The sequence below is a fragment of the Littorina saxatilis genome, linkage group LG5 (genome assembly GCF_037325665.1).
Source record: "Littorina saxatilis isolate snail1 linkage group LG5, US_GU_Lsax_2.0, whole genome shotgun sequence".
Classification (NCBI taxonomy): Eukaryota; Metazoa; Mollusca; class Gastropoda; order Littorinimorpha; family Littorinidae; genus Littorina; species Littorina saxatilis.
Genome location: NC_090249.1, coordinates 3,321,107 through 3,344,535, shown reverse-complemented (window position 1 = coordinate 3,344,535; position 23,429 = coordinate 3,321,107). Strand labels below are relative to the sequence as shown.

General features: G+C 40.9%; 1 protein-coding gene across 1 annotated transcript in view; it reads left to right on the top strand.

The window, feature by feature from the left end:
• The first annotated feature begins 1,492 nt into the window (after positions 1-1,492).
• The window catches only part of LOC138965979 (mucin-2-like), a 33,689-nt gene continuing 11,752 nt past the window's right edge, over positions 1,493-23,429 (top strand). Inside the window, exons 1-6 of the mRNA XM_070338064.1 lie at positions 1,493-1,574; positions 6,492-6,745; positions 14,006-14,173; positions 14,758-14,868; positions 17,310-17,426; positions 20,276-20,394. Coding sequence (XP_070194165.1) covers positions 6,569-6,745; positions 14,006-14,173; positions 14,758-14,868; positions 17,310-17,426; positions 20,276-20,394 — 692 coding nt within the window. The 5' untranslated portion in view covers positions 1,493-1,574; positions 6,492-6,568. The remainder of the gene's footprint in view (positions 1,575-6,491; positions 6,746-14,005; positions 14,174-14,757; positions 14,869-17,309; positions 17,427-20,275; positions 20,395-23,429) is intronic.

The following is a 23,429-nucleotide window of genomic DNA, read 5'->3' as shown; positions in this document are numbered from 1 at the left end:
TTACATTATTCGTGGCAGATGTAGCTTTTCCTTGAAGTTGCTACCGAGATTTTCTTGGTAAATATAATTCACTAACAAACACTAGACTGATAATTATTGTGATGCACACAAATTCGTGCGTGATGATGCAAATGACCCTTCACCCAGTGAGGTCAAGAACAAAGGGCTTTAATATAAGAAAGTCCAAGAGAAATTATTTTTGCTTTCTTATATTCGAGGTTTTCCTTATCGGGAGACTCCGGATATCCGAGGAAAAACAAATTTCATTATATTTTTTTTAAATGCATTGCATCATATGACCTCAGGCAGGTGCATGAATGTGTATGTGATCATGAATGTTTATGTTTGTAATTTTATGTCGTTGTGGTAAGTATGTGCGCGCGAATTAATATGTGTATTTTAATGTGTTATTCCCGACTTGTAGTAGGGTTTGGGACATAGCACATGGTGGCCGCCTCGGCGTTCCCATTTGTGTGGGGGACCTTAAACCTCGTGTTAAATACACGTGGAAAAAACACTTTTGGACAAGAATTAAGAAAAGTGTCGTCGCGGTTTTGTTTGCTTGTTTTGGGGTGGGGTTTTTTCCGACATCAGGTCCAATCTGTTTTGTTTTGTAACTTGTTCTTTTCTTTGATTCTATGTTCCTAAACCTTAATTCGTAACTAAACATGTGTCTAGTTTCTAATGGAGTTCCATATCGATACACACGGACACATATTTTGCAAGCACAAGAAGACTAATTGCTATCTGAGTGTAAATATTCAGAACTATGTACAATACCAATGAATAATTATACAAATTAGATTGTTGTTTGCTTTTTTAAGATAGAATTTCTGTTTATTGTTTTACCAATTGTTTTGTTTGTTACAAGAATAGAACAAAAGGTCAATGCAATCTATTTCTCTAACACAATACGAGCTATGTTAAATCTGCACGATGGGATTTACCCATTCTAACAACAGAATATTTATGGAATGCAGTACGAAGGCTACCACAACGCAACAGTCTTTATCTTGTTTCTTTCATTAAATTGGTAACATTGTTTTTATACAAGCTCGTAACCGAATTTATATTTTCAAAATAGTGCTGTAATAGGGTTGCCTACTGTGTTTTGTTAAGGATTATTCGGATCTGCAGGGAATTCATGAAACACGTTTGACAGCAAAGGCGTGTGCACAAAGTGGGCATATCAAACCGAGTGTCTACCAGACGGCAAAGTAAAAAAAATATTAAAAAAATAAAAATAAAAAGGACAGTCACACTACGTTGTTTGAGAGGAATTGTGTAATATTACCGCAGACACGTAGGCGGTCTCTAGTTATACGATTAATAGCAGATCGACATGATATGGTTTCTGATTTGCTGCGGACGTGGGTGCACAAAGCGGGCGTTCTGATTGGCTGTTATGACGGTTAACCAATGGCAACGTCTAACCCGGAGAGAGAGAACGAGGTGAGAGAAAAAGAGGGGGTGGGGGTGGAGGGGGGTAGAATCAGAGTATAAAGGCGTGTGTCTGTCTGTTTGTGCATGTGTGCAAGTGGCGTCACTGATTCTGCAAAAGGCGTGCATACCATGTGAGTGACGTGTAATTTTTGTGAGTGGATATGCTAACCCTAACCCGAGACTGTATTATGAGCTATTTTACACTTTTTCTAACTCCAACTCTCAGTCTAACTTTTTCTAAGTTGAAAAAAGGGCTGCCCCCGAATAATGTAACAATTGTTACATTATTCGTTTTTGTTACATTATTCGTTGTATCAGGGGGTCATAGCTCCCATACTCTTAACCGTTGAAAAAACCCATATTCTATTCCATTGTCTGAATGTACCGTAAACGACCTTGTAAACGCCCAGTATCAAGCAAACTCCCACACCCTTTTGAGTCAAACACTGTGCATATGTGATAGTATTTAGTAAACGACCATCCTCCACAATTGGACCGAAGGTGTCAGCAAAAATGTTGTTGTTTTATAATTGTTTAAAGTTCCCAACACGGTACAGACATTTTACTAGAGTGATAAATGACGAGATAATGCGATGTTGTCATACCATTGAGTTCATACTCTTTACCACTGGAGTATCCGGATATAGCAATCCTATAGGACTCATCTGAGGTTGGAGAGTTCGACTTTGGGAATTTAATGAGAGCGAATGAACGGACTGGGGATTGATTACTTCAGTTTGTGTCCTTTGCAAAGCAAGATTGTTTCCCGTTGAACACGCCTTACTTTTTTTTTTTTTGACAGATGGCTAAGATCAGTACAAATGATCGGATTACAAATATTTTTTTTGCTTTTAGGTGTGTGCGGTTTTTGCTTTATTCACTGGCACTGCTGACGCCGCTGCCACAAACCAGCCCTACGTTTCTTTGCGTGAACGCCCTCGCTTGTCGCTTTCTTTGTTTGTGTGAGCGGTTTCAAGATGGCGGACGAGTTTAACAGACAAAGTCGTAGTATACGATCGTTGTATAAAACATTTTCAGTCAAAGTTAACCTCAGAATGATCTGGAGTTCAAATACTTGTTCATAAAAAACACACAACTTTTTTCTCATCCCTTAATGGGTGCAATATACATGCGCTAGAACCGTCGTATTAAAGAAAGATTCGTCTTCCATAGGAAACCCACACACTACGGGCGCCATTTCTATGTTCCTGTGCACTAGCTTTCGAGGCGCCGCAGAGGCGATCACAGCGCCTACCGTGAGCATGCGGTTTCCTACTCGCAGCACTTGGTAAAACGTTCCTGGGGCGCCCACGTTGCGATACGGCAGGCAGATCTTGAGTCATCCTCTTCATTTCTGCTGGGCGCTCACAACACACACACACACACACACACACACACACACACACACACACACACACACACGCACGCACACACGCAGGCACACATACATAGACACACACACACACACACACACACACACACACGCACACACACACACACACATACACGCATACACACACACACACACGCACACACACACACACACAAAGTCTACACCCATTTTGAATGACATTTATCAATTCTGCCTAACAACGCCCGTGTTGTAATTTTACTGCGTGTTGAAAAGAAGATATCGTCACACGCTTTCCTTCTTTGCCACTACTAAAGCAAACGTGTGCAAGATTGTATGTTACTCGCTTTAGAGCATGTGCAAGAACGGATTCAAACTCGAAATCGTCCCTCCAAAAGCCCCAAAATGCACACACGACTTTTATTTCTCCTGCTGTTATCGTTTCTTCTCTTTACAAATCATTCAACGCTGAGAATACTGAAAACAGCATCCCAGACGACAATATAGTTTAGCCTACATACGTGAGAGAGACACCCATGAGATAATAATCGTTCAAATCACACGTGTGTATATCATGTAAATGAGGTTATGTCAAGCAAGTCTGGCAGGGACCTGTTTTTTCACTGCTTATGATGCCAAAGTCAACGAGACAAACGTCATTAGCTAGATTTAGAGACAAGAAAAAGCCCACCACTTTCTCTTCACCACCTCATTTTCTCTTGCCCGCTGGGATGCGCGCCCACAACGAAACTCAACAGTGCGTGTTAAAAAGTATCGCGGTTTAGACTGACGCCAGCAGAGAAGTTATGTTCGCAGAAGAAGCGCGATGTGCGATGCGTGTTATGTGCGATTAATTTGCAACCCGAAGCTCTACTCATACCTAGGCAAATGTATGCTACAGAAATGCAGTGAAAGATCAACTTTAGCGTCCACTCCAGACCTTAAAGTAGGAAGATATGAACAGAAATAACGATCAGGTAACCTATATCCAATAGATTAAAGGTTTCCATACAGACTGAAATAACCAAAACATGATGACAAAGGCAACGAAAGTAGATTCGTAGAATCGCCCAAATCAACGAAAGTTTGTGTTTTTGGTGTGAACTTCGTTTCGCCGCCAACCGGAAATGACGTGTACGCAACATTTGTGATGTAACACTTCCTTATATGGCACGAAACGAATGTGGTTGGTTGAAAAAAGCCTGTACTAACTTGCGCTCGCTAATTACCCTCGATGAATCATTAGACCTAACACGTCACGACACACTTTCAGAGTGACGTTTCTTTGCTTTAACGTAATAGATTGCACGAGGCTTTAGAAGAGATCGAGGTTCCAAAACAAGCGTCTTCAATTTAGCTGCCTCGACTGCAGGACATTTTCAGTAAAATACACGCAAGTACAGTATGTAGGATCAACAGAATACTACATGGCTTGCTGTGTCGTACCAGATTAACACTCGTTGCTTTTTCAAATAGTGGACAGCTCGCTTTCGCTCGCAGTTCAATATTTAAAAAAGCCAACTCGTGTAAATCTGGTACGACGCAGCAAGCCATGTAGTATTCTCTATTTCCATACGCGAATTTAATTATTATCTAAATTCCGGTGTAGGGTCCGGTCCGGTCCCCCCTCTGAAGTAGTCCCCCGGGGGACCAATTCGTGGCAAAAACTGCTCTATAATCATCCCTCCTTAGACATCCAGCCTCGTTTTTCTTAGGCATTCAAGCCATTTTCAATCTATATCTTCGTCCGGTATTATGTAGTGCACAGACAGAAATCTCTTTGTTTGACTATATTTTGCAGAAAATAAAATAGATCTGATTTATAATGCCGTTCAAAAGAAAAATCACATGAAATAAAATGAATAATAAATAAATACTGATAAGAAGAAATGAAACCAGTCTCTGATTCTTTCCTTTCTTTTCTCTGAAATTGCTGGTAACATTACTAACATTGTAACAAGAAAAACGAGGCTGGATGTCTAAGGGGGGACCATTATAGAGCAGTTTTTGCCACGAATTGGTCCCCCGGCGGACTACTTCAGAGGGGGGACCGGACCGGATCCTACACCGGGTAGCCTTTAGAGTGGGCCTGCTTGTCAGTGTTTGAATAATCTTATATTATCACGTCATTTTTGCGTTCTAATAAAAGTTGAGATGGTACTGTGGCAACCGCATGTTTGTTTGCTTTTTACATTTAGTCAAGTTTTTACTAAATGTTTTAACGTAGAGGGGGGAATCGAGACGAGGGTCGTGGTGTATGTGCGAGTGTGTGCCTGTCTGTGTTTGTGTGTAGAGCGATTCAGACTAAACTACTGGACCGATCTTTATGAAATTTGACATGAGAGTTCCTGGGTATGATATCCCTAGACGTTTTTTCCATTTTTTTGATAAATGTCTTTGATGACGTCATATCCGGCTTTTCGTGAAAGTTGAGGCGGCACTGTCACGCTCTCATTTTTCAACCAAATTGGTTGAAATTTTGGTCAAGTAATCTTCGACGAATCCCGGACTTCGGTATTGCAATTCAGCTTGGTGGCTTAAAAATTAATTTATGACTTTGGTCATTAAAAATCTGAAAATTGTAAAAAAAATAATTTATAAAACGATCCAAATTTACATTCATCTTATTCTCCATCATTTTCTGATTCCAAAAACATATAAATATGTTATATTTGGATTAAAAACAAGCTCTGAACATTAAAAATATAAAAATTATTATCAAAATTAAATTTTCGAAATCAATTTTAAAAACACATTTATCTTATTCCTTGTCGGTCCCTGATTCCAAAAACATATAGATATGATATGTTTGGATTAAAAACACGCTCAGAAAGTTAAAACGAAGAGAGGTACAGAAAAGCGTGCTATCCTTCTCATCGCAACTACTACCCCGCTCTTCTTGTCAATTTCACTGCCTTTCCATTGAGCGGTGGACTGACGATGCTACGAGTATACGGTCTTGCTGCGTTGCATTGCGTTCAGTTTCTTTCTGTGAGTTCGACAGCTACTTGACTAAATGTTGTATTTTCGCCTTACGCGACTTGTTATTTATTGTGTTTTGTTGCGTGTGTTTTAGCTATGTCTGAGAAATGTCTGCAAACTAATCTTTGTCTCGGTCCGCACCATTGGATTACTTGATACTTAAGCAATTCTTTAACAAGATATATAGTCATTAAAAAGTATGCCCTATGAAAGCTTTTTGGAAATTGGAAAAGTAACCGGTGTCATTAATCGTAAAACTTAATTTTCCCACCTGAATTTTGGTATTTTTTAGTATATTTTGAAAACCTAGGGACTTTAAATATAACTGGACTTTGAAGAGGGTTATGGTGCAAAATCTAAAAAGTAGACAATATTGGGTTGGTTTTTTTTACAAATAATTTTGCCTCTCTACTACAATTCTTAACACTTTGGGATGAGGAAACACCTTTGAGTTCTACATTCTCACATACATACACCACCACCCTCGTCTCGATTCCAAGTCGATGTTAAAATATTTAGTCAAAACTTGACTAAATGTAAAAAGTACTCACCCAAAACATGGACATTTAAACATGTTCGTATTCATGTTTAAATGTCCGTGTTCCTGGTGAGTACATTTAAGATCTTATTTTAAATAATAAAATTGATCGTTGATATTTGTGGCTTTTTTGATTTCTAGCTTATTTGCTTATTTGCTTGATTGCTTGATTTCCAGGAGCAGTAGTTAAACCCAAAGAGCAAGAAGAAGTCTGAAACATAATTTTGTGACGCACTTCCAACACTTCTCCAGTGATGTCACTTGTGGTAGCTTTGATCTTGATGATGTCCGTGAATCACGTGACTTTGAGCGTGTATCTTCCGTTCGGGCTTACTCGTGGCGACACACCAATGTCTGGAAACGACGAATCCAGCCCCGAATTGTCTGTGGACTCCTTTGTTTTCTATGAGAAGAACTACACTTCCATATGGGTGAGTTTTGTGACAGTCACAACATTCCTGTGTGCGCGTGAGTGTGTATGTGTGTGTGTGTGTGTGTGTGTGTGTGTGTGTGTGTGTGTGTGTGTGTGTGTGTGTGTGTGTGTGCGCGTGTGTGTGTACCCAAAATTATCTGAAGACTCCTTTGTTTTCTTTGAGAAGAACTACACTTCAATGTGAGTGAGTTTTGTGAAAGCCACAGCATTCCAGTGTGTGTGTGTGTGTGTGTGTGTGTGTGTGCGTGTGTGTGTGTGTGTGTGTGTGTGTGGGTGTGTGTGGGTGTGTGTGGGTGTGTGTGTGTGTTTGCGTAAGTGTGTGTGTGTGTGTGTGTGTGTGTGTGTGTGTGTGTGCAGAGCGTTTCCCAGACAAATTCTTCATGAAACTTTGCATACCCATTCTTCTGGATCACATCCCTACAATTGTTTTTCTTCGTTTTTGTCGTTAATGTTTATGATGACGTCTTATCCGGTTTGTAGAGGAACGCGAGGCGACACTGTGACGACCTTTAAAAAACAACAACAACAACGAATTGATTCAAATGTTGGCCAAGCAATCCTCGACTCGGTCCGAATTATAAGAGATTGTATTTCACATGGGAAGCTTAACAATTAAATAACAAATAAAAGTTGTCATTATAATCACATATCTATTAACATATTTTTAAAATGATTGCATTGTATTTTCTACCAGTTACTGAAACCAAAAATATTAGATATTTCATGTTCACTCTGAAAATGAGTTCAATGTATAAAAATTCGGCACTACGTTTGCCTGCTTCAGCGAGACGAGCGCGACCAGTACATACATGCTGCGATCGTGGTTGCCCGAAAACAATATCAGTTGCAAAATTGCAACTAGCACGGAATTTAGGTATGGCATACCGAGAAGACAGAAGTCTATCATACTAGTGATGTCAACTTGCAGTATTTGATCCACTTGGGGAGAAGATGAATGGCAAATTTAAATGCATACTTGATCCGTAAGATGTTAGAAATGGTCCGGCGGGGAGAGCGATACTCGTATATTACAGGCAACAACAAAAGAGTGTAATATGTAATCGCTCAAAAGTGTGGTTACCCTATACCCTGATATTGTTATTACCTTACAATTTAATCTGGTTAAAAAAACATTCTTATTCAAAATACGTGACTAGGATTTCCTTTTATATTATACTTGCAGAACTACCCGGCTCCGCCCGGCTCACACTGAAATACAACCAAATACGTCTCCGTCCCGCTGTACACACACATTATGTAAGAAGAAACCAGTCGCGTGAGGCGAAAATACAACATTTAGTCAAGCTCAGTCGAACTCACAGAATGAAACTAAACGCATTGCATTTCTTCCGCAAGACCGTACACTCGTAGCATCGTTTGTCCACCGCTCGTGGCAAAGGCAGTGAAATTAATAGTACAGAAAAGCGCGGTAGCGGTTGCGCTGAGGAGGATAGCACGCTTTTCTATATCTCTATTCTTTTTAACTCTCTGAACGTGTTTTTAATCCAAACATACCATATCTATATGTTTTTGGAATCAAGAACGGACAAGGAATAAGATGAAATTGTTTTTAAATCGATTTCGGAAATGTAATTTTAATCATAATTTTTATATTTTTAATTTTCAGAGGTTGTTTTTAATCCGAATATAACATATTTATATGTTTTTGAAATCGGAAAAGGATAAAAAAAAAAAAAATACGATAAACGTAATTTTGGATCGTTTTATAAAAAAATAATTTTAATTACAATTTTCAGATTTTTAATGACCAAAGTCATAAATTAATTGTTAAGCCCCCAAGCTGAAATGCACTACCAAAGTCCGGCCTTCGTCGAAGATTGCTTTGCCAAAATGTCAATCAATGTACACTACATTGGGTGTGCACGTTAAAGATCCCACGATTGACAAAAGGGTCTTTCCTGGCAAAATTGCTTAGGCACAGTTAATAATTGTCTACCTATACCCGTGTGACTTGGAATAATAGGCCGTGAAAGGTAAATATGCGCCGAAATGGCTGCAATCTACTGGCCGTATAAAATTCCATCTCACACGGCATCATTGCAGAGCGCCTAGAACTGTACCCACGGAATATGCGCGATATAAGCCTCATATTGATTGATTGATTGAAAAATGAGGGTGTGACAGTGCCGCCTCAACTTTTACAAAATGCCGGATATAACGTCATCAAAGACATTTATCGGAAAAATGAAGAAAACAATCTGGGGATATCATACCCAGGAACTCTCATGAAAAATTTCATAAAGATCGGTCCAGTAGTTTACTCTGAATCGCTCTACACACACACACACACACACACACACACACACACACACACACACACACACACACACATACACCACGACCCTCGTCTCGATTCCCCCCTCTATGTTAAAACATTTAGTGAAAACTTGACTAAATGTAAAAACATCTGCAACTCAGATGCAAACTGAATACGTACCCACTTACAGACAAAGGTGTAAGCTAAATATAAAACAAGTCGCGTAAGGCGAAATTACTACATTTAGTCAAGCTGTGGAATTCACAGAATGAAACTGAACGCACTGCATTTTTTTTATAATGACCATAGACCAAGTGCGCACGGAAAAGACTGTAATCCATGTCAGAGTTCGGTGGGTTATAGAAACACGAAAATACCCAGCATGCTTCCTCCGAAAGCGGCGTATGGCTGCCTAAATGGCGGGGTAAAAACGGTCATACACGTAAAATTCCACTCGTGCAAAAACACGAGTGTACGAGGGAGTTTCAGCCCACGAACGCAGAAGAAGAAGAAGAAGTTGTATTCTTTTTGGTCACCACATTAACTAAAATAAAACAAATCACGCGCGTAAAGCGATATCAAAACATTTATTCAATGTGGCGATATCGCTTTACGCGCATGATTTGTTATATGTTACCACTGAAGGAAAGATGAAACAGAGAGAGAGAGAGAGAGAGAGAGAGAGAGAGAGAGAGAGAGAGAGAGAGAGAGAGAGAGAGAGAGAGAGAGAGAGAGAGAGAGAGAGAGAGAGAGAGAGAGAGAGAGAGAGAGAGAGAGAAATTTCGGAAATTTTCGGAAATTTTATTTGTTAGGCCTCCGGCTGGTGACTGGTGACACATAATATAAGCGAACAATGTTTAAAATAAGCAGAAAAAGCAACATTATGGACCTGCATCTTGCAACTGTGCATGTTCCAGAGAATCAGTGCGAAATCGTTGTGCTTTGTAAATATACGTTGCTGTCTTACTACTTGGCCATTTGTTGAGGATAGTAATTGGCACATTCTAAACATGGATGGGTTCCGATAATACTTTGAGGCTATTAATTCAACTCTGATCCCATTATATGCGGGACAAACAAGTAAAAAATGTACTTCCGTCTCCAGTGTATCATCTGAGCACAAAGGGCAAAATCTGTCTACGTTATTCACATTGGGTTTATACTGTAAATAGTGGTTATTTAAGGGTGACATACCAAATCTGAAACGTGCTAACATTTTCCTCAAATGAACATTTCTTATCTGATACAAATAACCACTCATACACAAGGACTGCTTAAATAACGAATAAACATTATAAAACACGTGTGATTCAAGGGAACTATGCCAATCCTGTCTAAAGCAATCGACAATTGTCTTTGGCGATATTCTCTTACAAACGTGGAAATATCACCAACACCTTGTGCTTCCCACACTTCACCAAATCCATACTTGTACAAAACATTACGAACGTTACAAGCCCATGTCGTGTAATTTTGCCTTTGTATAGACAGTAACATATTATACACTTTCTTGGGGTACCTGTTGCCATCCATTCGAGTTAATCGAAGCCAAAACTTCATACACTTTATGTGCGTTACCACAAACAGAGGATAACGTCCTGTTTCACCGTAAACTATATGCCTTGGTGACTTCGAATGGACACCGACAAACCTTTTAATGGCAGACAAATGTACTCTTTCAACAATTTGTTGATCAGCAGAGAGTCCCCAGGCCTCCGCACCGTACGTCAAGATCGGTTGCATTTGACTGTCAAACAGTTTAAAAAATGTATCAGGAGAATATTCCCCAATACTCCAAAGAAGTTTGAGGATAGCTGATACTCCCTTTCTCGCGCGATCAGCAAGGTCGTTTAGAGTGTGGGAAAAAGAGATTCTTGTGGACAAATAGACTCCTAAATATTTATACATGTTTACAACTTTCAGTTCACTTTCACCAAAGAACCATTTTTCTCGTAATGCCAGATGGCCACCGTTTCTAAACACAACTATGTTCGATTTAGCCATATTTACGACTACCTCAAGCTTCTTTGAGGTGGTCAATAAAACATTTAGCTGGTTTTGCAAACCGATGACACTATCAGAGATTAAAACCACATCATCCGCAAACAACAAAATCAATAATTCGACTAAATCCAGTGACAATTGAATACCGTGTCTTCCATTTGCCATAATGTCTTTGGTTAATTCATTAATAAACAATGAGAACAAAATCGGTGAGCAGTTTTCACCCTGTTTTAGGCCGACTGGACACATGAATACATCTGAAAGTTCACCTCCTGCTCGAACACACGTTTTCACTGTCGTATACATACTTTTAAGGGCTAAAACAATCTTTCCACACATGCCATTCTGATCCAGTACTTTCCATAGTTTATCCCTGTGAACAGAGTCAAACGCTTTCCGAAAATCTATAAAGGCTGCATACAGTTTTCTATGTCTCAACAACTGTTTCTGTACGATTCCAAACAGTGTAAATATGTGATCTACTGTAGAGTGATCTTGGCGAAAACCAGCTTGCTCCTCCCCAACAACTTCGTTCTCTTCTATCCAATCAGAAATACGTTTATTCAAAATAAAACTATATAATTTGCTGCATATATTCAACAACGAAACACCTCTATAATTATCCGGTGAATCAATATCTCCTTTCTTATGATTTGGGTGCAAAATCGAGTGTGACCATTCATAGGGAAACAAACCGTTGTCAAATAAATGATTAAACAAATTGGTCAAAAAAGGCAAAAGTATATCAATACCATTCTTATAAAACTCGTTAATCAACCCATCTGGGCCAGCTGCCTTTCCATTTTTTAGCGCCCGGGCTGCACGCATTACCTCATCATGTGTGATCAATTGGTTTAAAGAGTCACAATTTCTTAGCTCTCCTTGCTCAAAACTTTGATCACCTTCATTACCTGGGGTATTTGTTTCAGCAGGTGGCACGGTACCAAAAACATCACGAAAATGCTCATACCACTGTTCCATCGATATGTTGCATTGTCCACCAAGAGATGGTCGCACTGAACGGACTGTTTCCCAAAACTTTTTAGGGTCCTTTAAATTTGCATGCAATGACCCAACCACATAATCTTTATATAATTTCTTTTTTTGCCTCAACAACTCTTTATATTCTCTGCGCTTCTGAGAATACTGCAATCTGTCTTCATCTTCGTCCGAATGGCTAGCCCTGCGAAGGAGTTGCCAAACAACTTGACGGCTCTGCCTACATTCAAGATCAAACCAAATTCTTCTTTTTTCTGAGCCGACAAATATAACCTTTCTCATGCATTCTCCAGCATAAAACAAACTTTCATTAAACTTTGCAAGCGACTGGTTGACATCAATATCAATGAGCGCCGTTGCTTCTTCAATAATACCTTTAACATGGTCGCTCTGCATGTGACAGTGAAACTCTGCACGTTTCTCTTCGTTCCATTGGTATTTCGAACAAGAATATTGTTTACTATGGGTTTTGGGGTAACACACGCCATTCTTAGTGGCAATAAACAATTCCACCAATAAATGTTTGGTCTCAACCATGGGCACAACTTTTAAATGTTCACAAAGTGAACGTAATTTTTGAGAAACAATAAAATAATCAATAACGCTGCTGCCACTTTGTGATATGTATGTGAAATTTCCAGGGAAGCCTGCTTTCTGTAATTTCTTCGCAAATGTTAAGAAGGTATCGGCCAAACGCATTCACAACTTTGTCCATGGAAACTCTCGGCATCTTAAGGTCATCAATGTCACTGACGCGGGCAGTAATGTCGGAAAGATCAGCAATCGGGTCTGTGTTTTTAACGTTCAGAGATGCAGTTCTTGAGTTCAAATCACCACAAATTATCATTGGCAGATCTCCACATTCCCTCACAGCTTCTAAAAGACTATCGTCAAGAAGTGAAACACCATTATATATATCTGTCTCTTCGTAATATAGGGCTGATTCTGGTGGGAGATAAGCACCGATTAGCAAACAGTCAGTGTCGATCCCCAAGACATGGTGAGACAACTTCAACACAATAATATTATCCGTTTCTATCTCAATCTGCTTAATGTACTTACACAACTCCTTTCTCACTAGAAACATAATTCCCCCCGATCGTCGCGCATGAATACTGTCTGACACTTTTACAGCTGGGGATGGGAAAATTACATGGGATTGACACTGTAATAATGAGTTCGGTACCAGTTCACTAAATGTTTCCGTGAAAAGGAGAATGTCGTACTTTAACAAGGTTGTGATGTCTGTATCTCTCAAAAAGTTCCAGATGCCTTCGACATTTAGCGTAGCCAACGATAACGTTGTTTCAGAGTGTGTGGTGGTAGCATTAGCGCAAGGCACATCAGGTATGTGAGTGCGCTGTGTGGGTTCCTGGCATAGGCCTACCTCAGATGCTGATGGATGTGCGGAAGGGCCTCGGCCTAACCCCTACCTGCGTTTGCCGTTCCAGTTGTCCAGTAGAGTCTGCTGGCGGGAGGAGGGAGGGGCAGAGGTCTGGGACCGGTTCCTCGTCTGCATAGGGGTCGTCTGCTCTCTGGACTGCTGGGCGCTGTGGTTCCTGCCCCTGCCCCTCCCTCTACTCCTACTGCTTCCACCGGAAGCAATAGCAGAAGCTTCGTAGTGAGGAGAAGAGATGGGGGTACCTCGGCCCATTCCTCGGAGAGGCGGCAGACTCCCGGGGCTGTCCGTGTTGCTCAGGGGTGGCACACTGGTCGTTGAAGCAGCAGCAGAGAGAGAGAGAGAGAGAGAGAGAGAGAGAGAGAGAGAGAGAGAGAGAGAGAGAGAGACAGAGACAGAGACAGAGACAGAGACAGAGAGACAGATACAGAGAGAGGCAGAGACAGACAGACAGACAGACAGACAGACAGACAGACAGACAGTGAGACCGATACATTTAAAAAAAACCGCATATTTCATTGCATTTTATTTACCACAAAATACAACATATTTTTTAATCAAAAAAATACCTGTTTCAGGTGAACGTTGATGGATCAATCACATTCACACAAAGTGCACGTTCAGTTGACGTCTCTGAAGACTTCAACGAGTTATCATTGCCCGTCATCTGTGTGTTTTGTACCAATGTGGTGCCGAGCCAGAACAGAGTGTGGTACAGAATTTCCACGTCAACTTCGGACAGTCAAGTAAGTAGTAAGCGCTGCAAATGTTGGAGATAAAGCATGCAGTCATTGGAGGTTCTGTGTGTGTGTGTGTGTGTGTGTGTGTGTGTGTCGTCTGCCTCTCTGTATGCCTCTCTCTTTCTTTCACTCTATTTCTCTCTCTCCTGTGTCTCCCCTCTGTCTCTTTGTCTGTCTATCTGTCTGTCTGTCTGTCTGTCTCGCTTTCTCTGTCTAATCCATATGTCTCTGTCTCTGTCTGTGTCGGTCAATGTGTGTGTGTCTCTCTCTCTCTCTTTCTCTCCCTCTCTCTCTCCCTCTCTGTGCCCTGCTTTGTCTGTGATTCTCTCTCTTTTTTTTCTCGCTCCCCCTCTCTCTCCTAGACACACACCCACACGCACACACACATACAAACAAACCTGTACACACATACACACACACACACATACACACACACACATACACACACACTCACACAAACACACACACACACGCACACACGCACAAACACACACACACACCAATGGAGGACGACTATAAACAGTGTTTTTTTTAAATACACCATGAGAGAGTGTGTGTGTGTGTGTGTGTGTGTGTGTGTGTGTGAACAGGCCATACAGGAACTGGCCAGACAGTACGAAGACTTCGGAGCTTCCTTCACCCCCTCCACGATTCTAGTCGTCACCTGGGATCGCGTCGCCAAGCAATTCGGTTTTCAACCGGTAAGTCATCAACAACAACGAGAAAACCACCTGTGTTTTTAAAGGTTTGAAAAGCGTTATGGTGTCACACATTTGTTACATCACACATTTGTTACGTCACACATTCTTTTGTTACACGGATACATCTCTTTCGTCACACATTTTAAGTGCTGTTCTTCCATGATCTTCTTCTTCTTCTTCTTCTTCTGCGTTCGTGGGCTGAAACTCCCACGTACACTCGTGTTTTTGTACGAGTGGAATTTTACGTGTATGACCGTTTTTACCCCGCCATTTAGGCAGCCATACGCCGCTTTCGGAGGAAGCATGCTGGTATTGTCGTGTTTCTATAACCCACCGAACTCTGACATGGATTACAGGATCTTTTCCGTGCGCACTTGGTCTTGTGCTTGCGTGTACACACGAAGGGGGATAAGCCACTAGCAGGTCTGCACATAATTTGACCTGTGAGATCGGAAAAATCTCCACACTTAACACCCCAGGCGGCCGCGGCCGGGATTCGAACCCTCGACCTTCCGATTAAGAGGCCGACGTCTTACCACCCCGCCACAGCGCCCGTCCTTCCATGATCGAAAACGACGTTCCTCTTGTTTTTTGCATCCAGAAATGAATATCATGACGTCTTGACACTATGACGTTTCGTTTAAAAAAATCACCGCAACACCTTGTTGATATGCTTATTGCGTCTTGCCTTTTATGTAATATTAATTCTTTTTACAACCTGTTTTAGTGTTTGCATTGTTTTAGAACTTTTAGTGGCCACAAAGCATTTTCTCCAGTGTGAATTCTGATCGTTGGCAGTGAATCAACTGTTCTAGCTGTAACCAGTACTGAAGAAAGACATAAGTAGAGGTTAAATTTTTAAGTTATTTTGCCAAAAAAAACAAGACTTTTTTTTGTTTTTCTATTTTTTTTCCTATTTTTTTAAAAAAAATTTCCCACATGCCAAAAAAAAGTCTAGGGTCGCGCGAAAAAATAGGGTCGGTCGGGATACCGTAAACAGACTATTTTTTTTTTTGGCCTCATGAAAAATGCGAGCTTCAGCGAGCTTTTTCATGACCGCGAACTGAGACCATTATTTTTAATAATCACTGAGACGAGGTATGTAACCTCTTTATTCAAACAAAAAAGAAGGAGTTTTTGTGCGAAAGTTTGATCGAATCCTATCCACTCAACCAGTCTACCTGCGCAGGCGATCGATTAATGCGCGCTTGTATGGTTCAGGGAAAATCATTCAATTCTGTTAACACTTCTTGTCAGTTTCCCTGTTTTGAACTAAAATCAAGTACACAGATATGCTGTTATTCTGCTGTGGCGGTAAAGGCAGATATTGTGTGTTCTGTTCATGTTTTGGTATCGCTTAGGAAATGTTCTTTCTTCGAATGGGACTAGCAGACGAACTTTTGCACCCGTGTTCCAACGTTAATTACTGTATAAAGTTCAGTTTTCTGGGGAAAATAGTGTATGAAACCGCTTTATGTTGTTTAAATTGATGAGATGTGTGCATTTGGTTGCGTGTGATCTGTTTATAAAATGAAATATTGTTGAAAACTGACCGTCGGATTGCAGTCAGTGTTGTCGAAGAAACTGAGTGAAAAGAAGGGGAACTACTCTTGTCGGCTAGAGTATGAGTTACTTGCCTTGGGAATTTGCTTGTGATGAACGGTTTGAGCACGGCAGATCTAGATTCAGAAAACAACCGAACTCATGGATTTTATATGGAGATTCATGTGTTCAGGCCTGTAGTTGTTAATTTAAATGCGGTATGTTTGTATTGTTTGCTCCAGAGATGTATACTTCGTACGTATAGAGCGTTCGGAACTTTTCAGTCGCAAAAGTAGTACCAAAACAGAACAGCTTCTCAACCCATTGCACTATCGAGGATTCAGGCTGTTGCTGGCTCGTTATTTGTTTGGTTGCTGGGTCATTATCGAAAAATAACTAGCTCTACAAGTTTACAGAGGTAAAGAAGCAGAGGGGGGAATAAATTGTCGATACATGGATGTACCATGCTGTCCATCACGCGCGGTCGTGCAATTGTCATTGGGTAATCCCCGGAAGACGGAGAGAGTGCACGTTTCTCTCTGTTTGCTTCTTTGTTTATTTATTCGTTCATTTATTTATTTGTTTGTCTTTCCGTTCGCACTCAGATATCTAGTGTTTATAGACCCATATGGTGTGTATAGCTTGGTAGTGGGGAAACACGGTTGTAGCAACCACAAAAAAACAATGTTCCTAACTTAAACGAAAGGGGGATAGGCCGATGACATTTTTCAGTACCTAATGTGTACGGTATGCCTGAGCCAAATTAGATCTACACTAATTGAAACAATTCTTCTGTTGAATTACAAAGCAGCATAGCAACCTATACACGGTGTCTGTCTGCCTTAAAGTCAACGCTTGTTTTCCCTATTATCAATTCACACCGATCTGTCCTGCTGCAGGATAACACGATGCAGATTGTTGTGGCAACTGATGGAGTGACGTCATTGGTGTTGTTGGATTATGACGCAATCGTATGGACAGATAGTCGAATTTTTTATGCAAGCGTTGGAACAAAAGTAAGTCCTTGTTATTGCTGTCGTTATTAAAACTTTGGTAGTGATGACGACGTTGACAACCATGATGGTGACAATGACGATGATAATACGATTGGTGTGAAGCTTTATCTGTTTTTGTTAATTGCTTTCTGTCCATATACTGTGTTAACATTCAAGAATAGTGTCCAAAATAATACGTTGCTATCTTATAGTTTACTCAGTTTTGCGGTGTTCGTTAGGTTTTGGGCATACTTCGTTTATGGTTAAATGTCAAGTATACGTGCTTATTAAAAGTGAACACGGTGGTCTTGCTTACAAAAATAATTGTAAACAGTAGTGCACTACTGAAACTTTTTTTTTAGCCGAGACAAATGTTCCATCGTCATATACATGCTTTTCACATAAAGATAATTTATTAAGGGGGTAGACCTACCTAGAGTTGGGTGTATTGTTCTTTATGTTTGCTACATAGTAACATCTCAGTGGATTTTGATGGGATTTGGTGGGCATCTATGTCAGTTATGTAGCTTATTAGGAAAATGATTGGTTAGCTGATATATTTTCACAAACATGCTGGGGTGGGACTTTTCCTCGAATCCGCGGATTTCCGCGGACACAACTTAGGAATTCCGCTGGGGTAATCTATTTTTCCGCGTCCCATTTCATCACAGTATCTATAACTTCTTGACTGAATGATATGGAGAGAAGTGAAGATGGAACAGAACACAGGAGGCTTGAGAGTTAAATTGTGCTGACTGAAAACTCCTGATAACTAATAGTCATTTTGAGCTTCAATGCATTGGGGCGTCATTTGGATCATACTATTGCCAGTATTGGATTATGGATACATGGTTCATTACGTTAGTATGCACCATTATACAATGTTACCATTGTTGTGTGAAAGTGGTGGGTTTTTTTTGGGTTATTTTTTTTTTGGGGGGGGGAGAATGTCTTTTTTTACCTGATCGAAAGGAGTTGAATGTGAGTCTCAGAATGCACCAGATTGCACAGATTTTAATGTACCATTTAAAAAAATTCGGGGGAGCATGCCCCCGAACCCCCCTAGCAAAACGGGACTTCCTCGTTTTTCATCACAAGAGAGTCCCACCCCTGAACATGAGAAAGAAAAAAAAGATAATAATAACATTTTGCGAACAAAAAAATGTTGGTATCCCTTTTTACACAGTATTTCTTAAACCTTTTATCCCTGAAAGTTGTACTTTGAAAAAGTGATGAAAAACAAGTTTACCTAGAACCTAACTAGGCAAAAGCAGATGTGTGGCATATTACCAGTAAACCAGGCATGGTACTCTTCCGCCGATCGGCGGAAATCCGCCGAAAACGAAAATCCGAAAAAAAAAAAAAAAAAATTCAAAAAATCAACACAAAAAAATCAAAAAAAAATTAAAAAAAAAAAACCAAATCTGCTGATTGACTTGAGATTGTTATTTTTTCTTACTCAAGCCTTGTTATCTTTCACTTATATCTCTCTCAGCTTCAAGGAGAGGACACTAAACACATTTGAATTAGTAAAAAGTCGTCAGCTTCAGGGGGCAACGCCCCCTGACCCCCACAAGGGGCGCTGCCCCTTGACCCCGCAAGGGGGCCTAAGCGGCCCCCTGGACCCCCGGCTTTATTTCAGCTGAAACTGCCATTCCTTCAGTACCATGCCTGTAAACGCCATGTACACAATTTAATGAAACAAATTAAAAAATATCCCCTTAGTATAAATTATGATATTTTTGATCTGTCTGTTCGATTACTAGTTTGGCTAGTTTAGGATCCAGCTATGGCTAAAATCTTTTTCCAGTACAAATTACAAGGCTCTATCATGAAAACTGAGAAAACTGACCAATGTAGAAACACCCTGAAAAGTGGCGTTTTCGGAGAAAATCTGCATGCTAAAATTAGTTAGTTTTTGTGTGCAATGAAATAATGAGTAAAATGGGACCGGATTTTGAGTTTTCAGGGTTGATATATAACTGCTTAGAACCCTCGTATCTCCACTTTGAATTGGAATTGATTGACAATTCAAACTATAAATGAAAATAGAGAGATTTAGCTTTCTAATGAAGGGAGAGAGAGAGAGAGAGAGAGAGAGAGAGAGAGAGAGAGAGAGAGAGAGAGAGAGAGAGAGAGAGAGAAAAAGAGAGAGAGAGAGAGGAGGTATTGCACCTCGGTTCGACCGAAGCTAAGTTAAGAATAAATTCCTGTTGTGCAGCGGGTTAAAGTATTCCCTCATACCTCGGAGATATACCTTCACTCGCTCGCAGCGACGTCACGTGACGGAAAGAATGTTATCACACCATTGAAATGACATTCTTTCCGTCCCCTATAGGCGACGAAATAGGTCAAATTTTGTGCACTTTTTAGTGGAAAATGCTTCGACGCCGGAGCGGGTACTGGACCCAGTGCCGTTCTAGTGCAAGTGCACTACAAAGGCACTGCACCCAGTGCCGATAAGCGACAGCATTCTTTCCACCATCTAAAATGTCACGTGACGTCGCTGCGAGCGAGTGAAGGTATATCTCCGAGGTATGAGGGAATACTTTATCCCGCTGCACAACAGGAATTTATTCTTAACTTAGCTTCGGTCGAACCGAGGTGCAATGGGTGGAGGGAGGGAGGGAGGGAGGGAGGGAGGGAGGGAGGGAGGGAGGGAGGAGGGAGGGAGGGAGGGAGGGAGGGAGGGAGGGAGGGAGGGAGGGAGGGAGGGAGGGAGGGAGGGAGGAGGGAGGGAGGAGGAGGGAGGGAGAGAGAGAGAGAGAGAAAGAGAGAGAGAGAGAGAGAGAGAGAGAGAGAGAGAGAGAGAGAGAGAGAGAGAGAGAGAGAGAGAGAGATGAAGTGTCTGCTCACTTTTTCCCGTACAGGTAGGTTTCAACAAAGGCGATACAAAATCATTCTACCTGCACCCATTGTCAAAGTCGGAGGACTTAACCCAGCTGCCTTCTACCAGTAACATCAACGCGGCAGGGCTGTTTCTATACAGGTAATATGAGATCTTTTTCATTTCTTTTTCTATTTTATTTACGCGCTACCCAGGTGTGTGCGTGTTTAGGTTAATCAGCCACCTGCACGTAAGGTAGAATGACCGAGGTATTTTACGTGGCACTGTATTGACACGGGGTCGGGACATGGACACCGTCTCTAAGTCTGCAAATAAAGTTGACCCGTGTCCGTCGCTGCCGGGATTGGAACCTGTGACCTTAGGATCACAAGTCCAGTGATCTACCAACTGCCCCCTACCAAGATAACAAGTCCAGTGATCTACCAACTGCCCCCTACCAACATAACAAGTCCAGTGATCTACCAACTGCCCCCTACCAAGATAACAAGTCCAGTGTTCTACCAACTGCCCCCTACCAACATAACAAGTCCAGTGATCTACCAACTGCCCCCTACCAAGATAACAAGTCCAGTGTTCTACCAACTGCCCCCTACCAACATAACAAGTCCAGTGATCTACCAACTGCCCCCTACCAAGATAACAAGTCCAGTGATCTACCAACTGCCCCCTACCAACATAACAAGTCCAGTGTTCTACCAACTGCCCCCTACCAACATAACAAGTCCAGTGATCTACCAACTGCCCCCTACCAAGATAACAAGTCCAGTGATCTACCAACTGCCCCCTACCAACATAACAAGTCCAGTGATCTACCAACTGCCCCCTACCAACATAACAAGTCCAGTGATCTACCAACTGCCCCCTACCAACATAACAAGTCCAGTGTTCTACCAACTGCCCCCTACCAACATAACAAGTCCAGTGTTCTACCAACTGCCCCCTACCAACATAACAAGTCCAGTGTTCTACCAACTGCCCCCTACCAACATAACAAGTCCAGTGTTCTACCAACTGCCCCCTACCAACATAACAAGTCCAGTGTTCTACCAACTGCCCCCTACCAAGATAACAAGTCCAGTGTTCTACCAACTGCCCCCTACCAACATAACAAGTCCAGTGTTCTACCAACTGCCCCCTACCAAGATAACAAGTCCAGTGTTCTACCAACTGCCCCCTACCAAGATAACAAGTCCAGTGATCTACCAACTGCCCCCTACCAACATAACAAGTCCAGTGATCTACCAACTGCCCCCTACCAACATAACAAGTCCAGTGTTCTACCAACTGCCCCCTACCAACATAACAAGTCCAGTGTTCTACCAACTGCCCCCTACCAACATAACAAGTCCAGTGTTCTACCAACTGCCCCCTACCAACATAACAAGTCCAGTGTTCTACCAACTGCCCCCTACCAACATAACAAGTCCAGTGTTCTACCAACTGCCCCCTACCAACATAACAAGTCCAGTGATCTACCAACTGCCCCCTACCAAGATAACAAGTCCAGTGATCTACCAACTGCCCCCTACCAACATAACAAGTCCAGTGTTCTACCAACTGCCCCCTACCAAGATAACAAGTCCAGTGTTCTACCAACTGCCCCCTACCAAGATAACAAGTCCAGTGATCTACCAACTGCCCCCTACCAACATAACAAGTCCAGTGATCTACCAACTGCCCCCTACCAACATAACAAGTCCAGTGTTCTACCAACTGCCCCCTACCAACATAACAAGTCCAGTGTTCTACCAACTGCCCCCTACCAACATAACAAGTCCAGTGTTCTACCAACTGCCCCCTACCAACATAACAAGTCCAGTGTTCTACCAACTGCCCCCTACCAACATAACAAGTCCAGTGTTCTACCAACTGCCCCCTACCAACATAACAAGTCCAGTGTTCTACCAACATAACAAGAATGTCATTCGCCGTAGACAGTGGAACCTGTTTGTAACGAACACCCAAGGGACCAACCAGAAGTGGTCGTTATAGAAAGCTGGTTGCCGTGAAAAGGGGAAACCAAAATTCAGAATAAAAAAACAAGTATGGTAGGTTATTGGAACGTTTAATTATTGACAAAACAAAACGTTACATTTACCTTTTACATTTAAGTATTGACAAAACAATACGTTACATTTACCTTTTACATTTAAGTATTGACAAAACAATACGTTACATTTACCTTTTACATTTAAGTATTGACAAAACAAAACGTTACATTTACCTTTTACATTGAAGTATTGACAAAACAAAACGTTACATTTACCTTTTACATTGAAGTATTGACAAAACTAAACATTACATTTACCTTTTACATTGAAGTATTGACAAAACTAAACATTACATTTACCTTTTACATTGAAGTATTGACAAAACAATACGTTACATTTACCTTTTACATTTAAGTATTGACAAAACAAAACGTTACATTTACCTTTTACATTTAAGTATTGACAAAACTAAACATTACATTTACCTTTTACATTTAAGTATTGACAAAACAAAGCGTTACATTTACCTTTTACATTGAAGTATTGACAAAACAAAACGTTACATTTACCTTTTACATTGAAGTATTGACAAAACAAAACGTTACATTTACCTTTTACATTGAAGTATTGACAAAACTAAACATTACATTTACCTTTTACATTGAAGTATTGACAAAACAAAACGTTACATTTACCTTTTACATTGAAGTATTGACAAAACTAAACATTACATTTACCTTTTACATTGAAGTATTGACAAAACTAAACATTACATTTACCTTTTACATTGAAGTCAGTGTAACGTTTTGTTTTGTCAGTAACTAAATGTTTCAATAACCTACCGTTCTTAGTTTTTTTTTTAATATGAAAGGGTGAATTAAATGGAAAATAAACTTGACTGAGTCGTTGTGGGCAGGTGTCGCTTTCCAGAAAGGCAGGTTTGCCTGCAGCATAAAAGCCATTTGTTGGTATCGTGTTTGGGTAGAACTTCGTGCAAGCACACACTCCTTTTGCAAATGTAATACACTAATATATTTATAACCATGGGTTGACAACTCTCGCCATCTCTAACATCAGACCACTGATGAGAAACATTAGTGTCGAAACACGTGTCTGGTTTCGGTAGTAAAACAATGGTCCTCCTCTGGACTAGATTTCTCTGTTGATACGCTCTCCCCTCCGGGG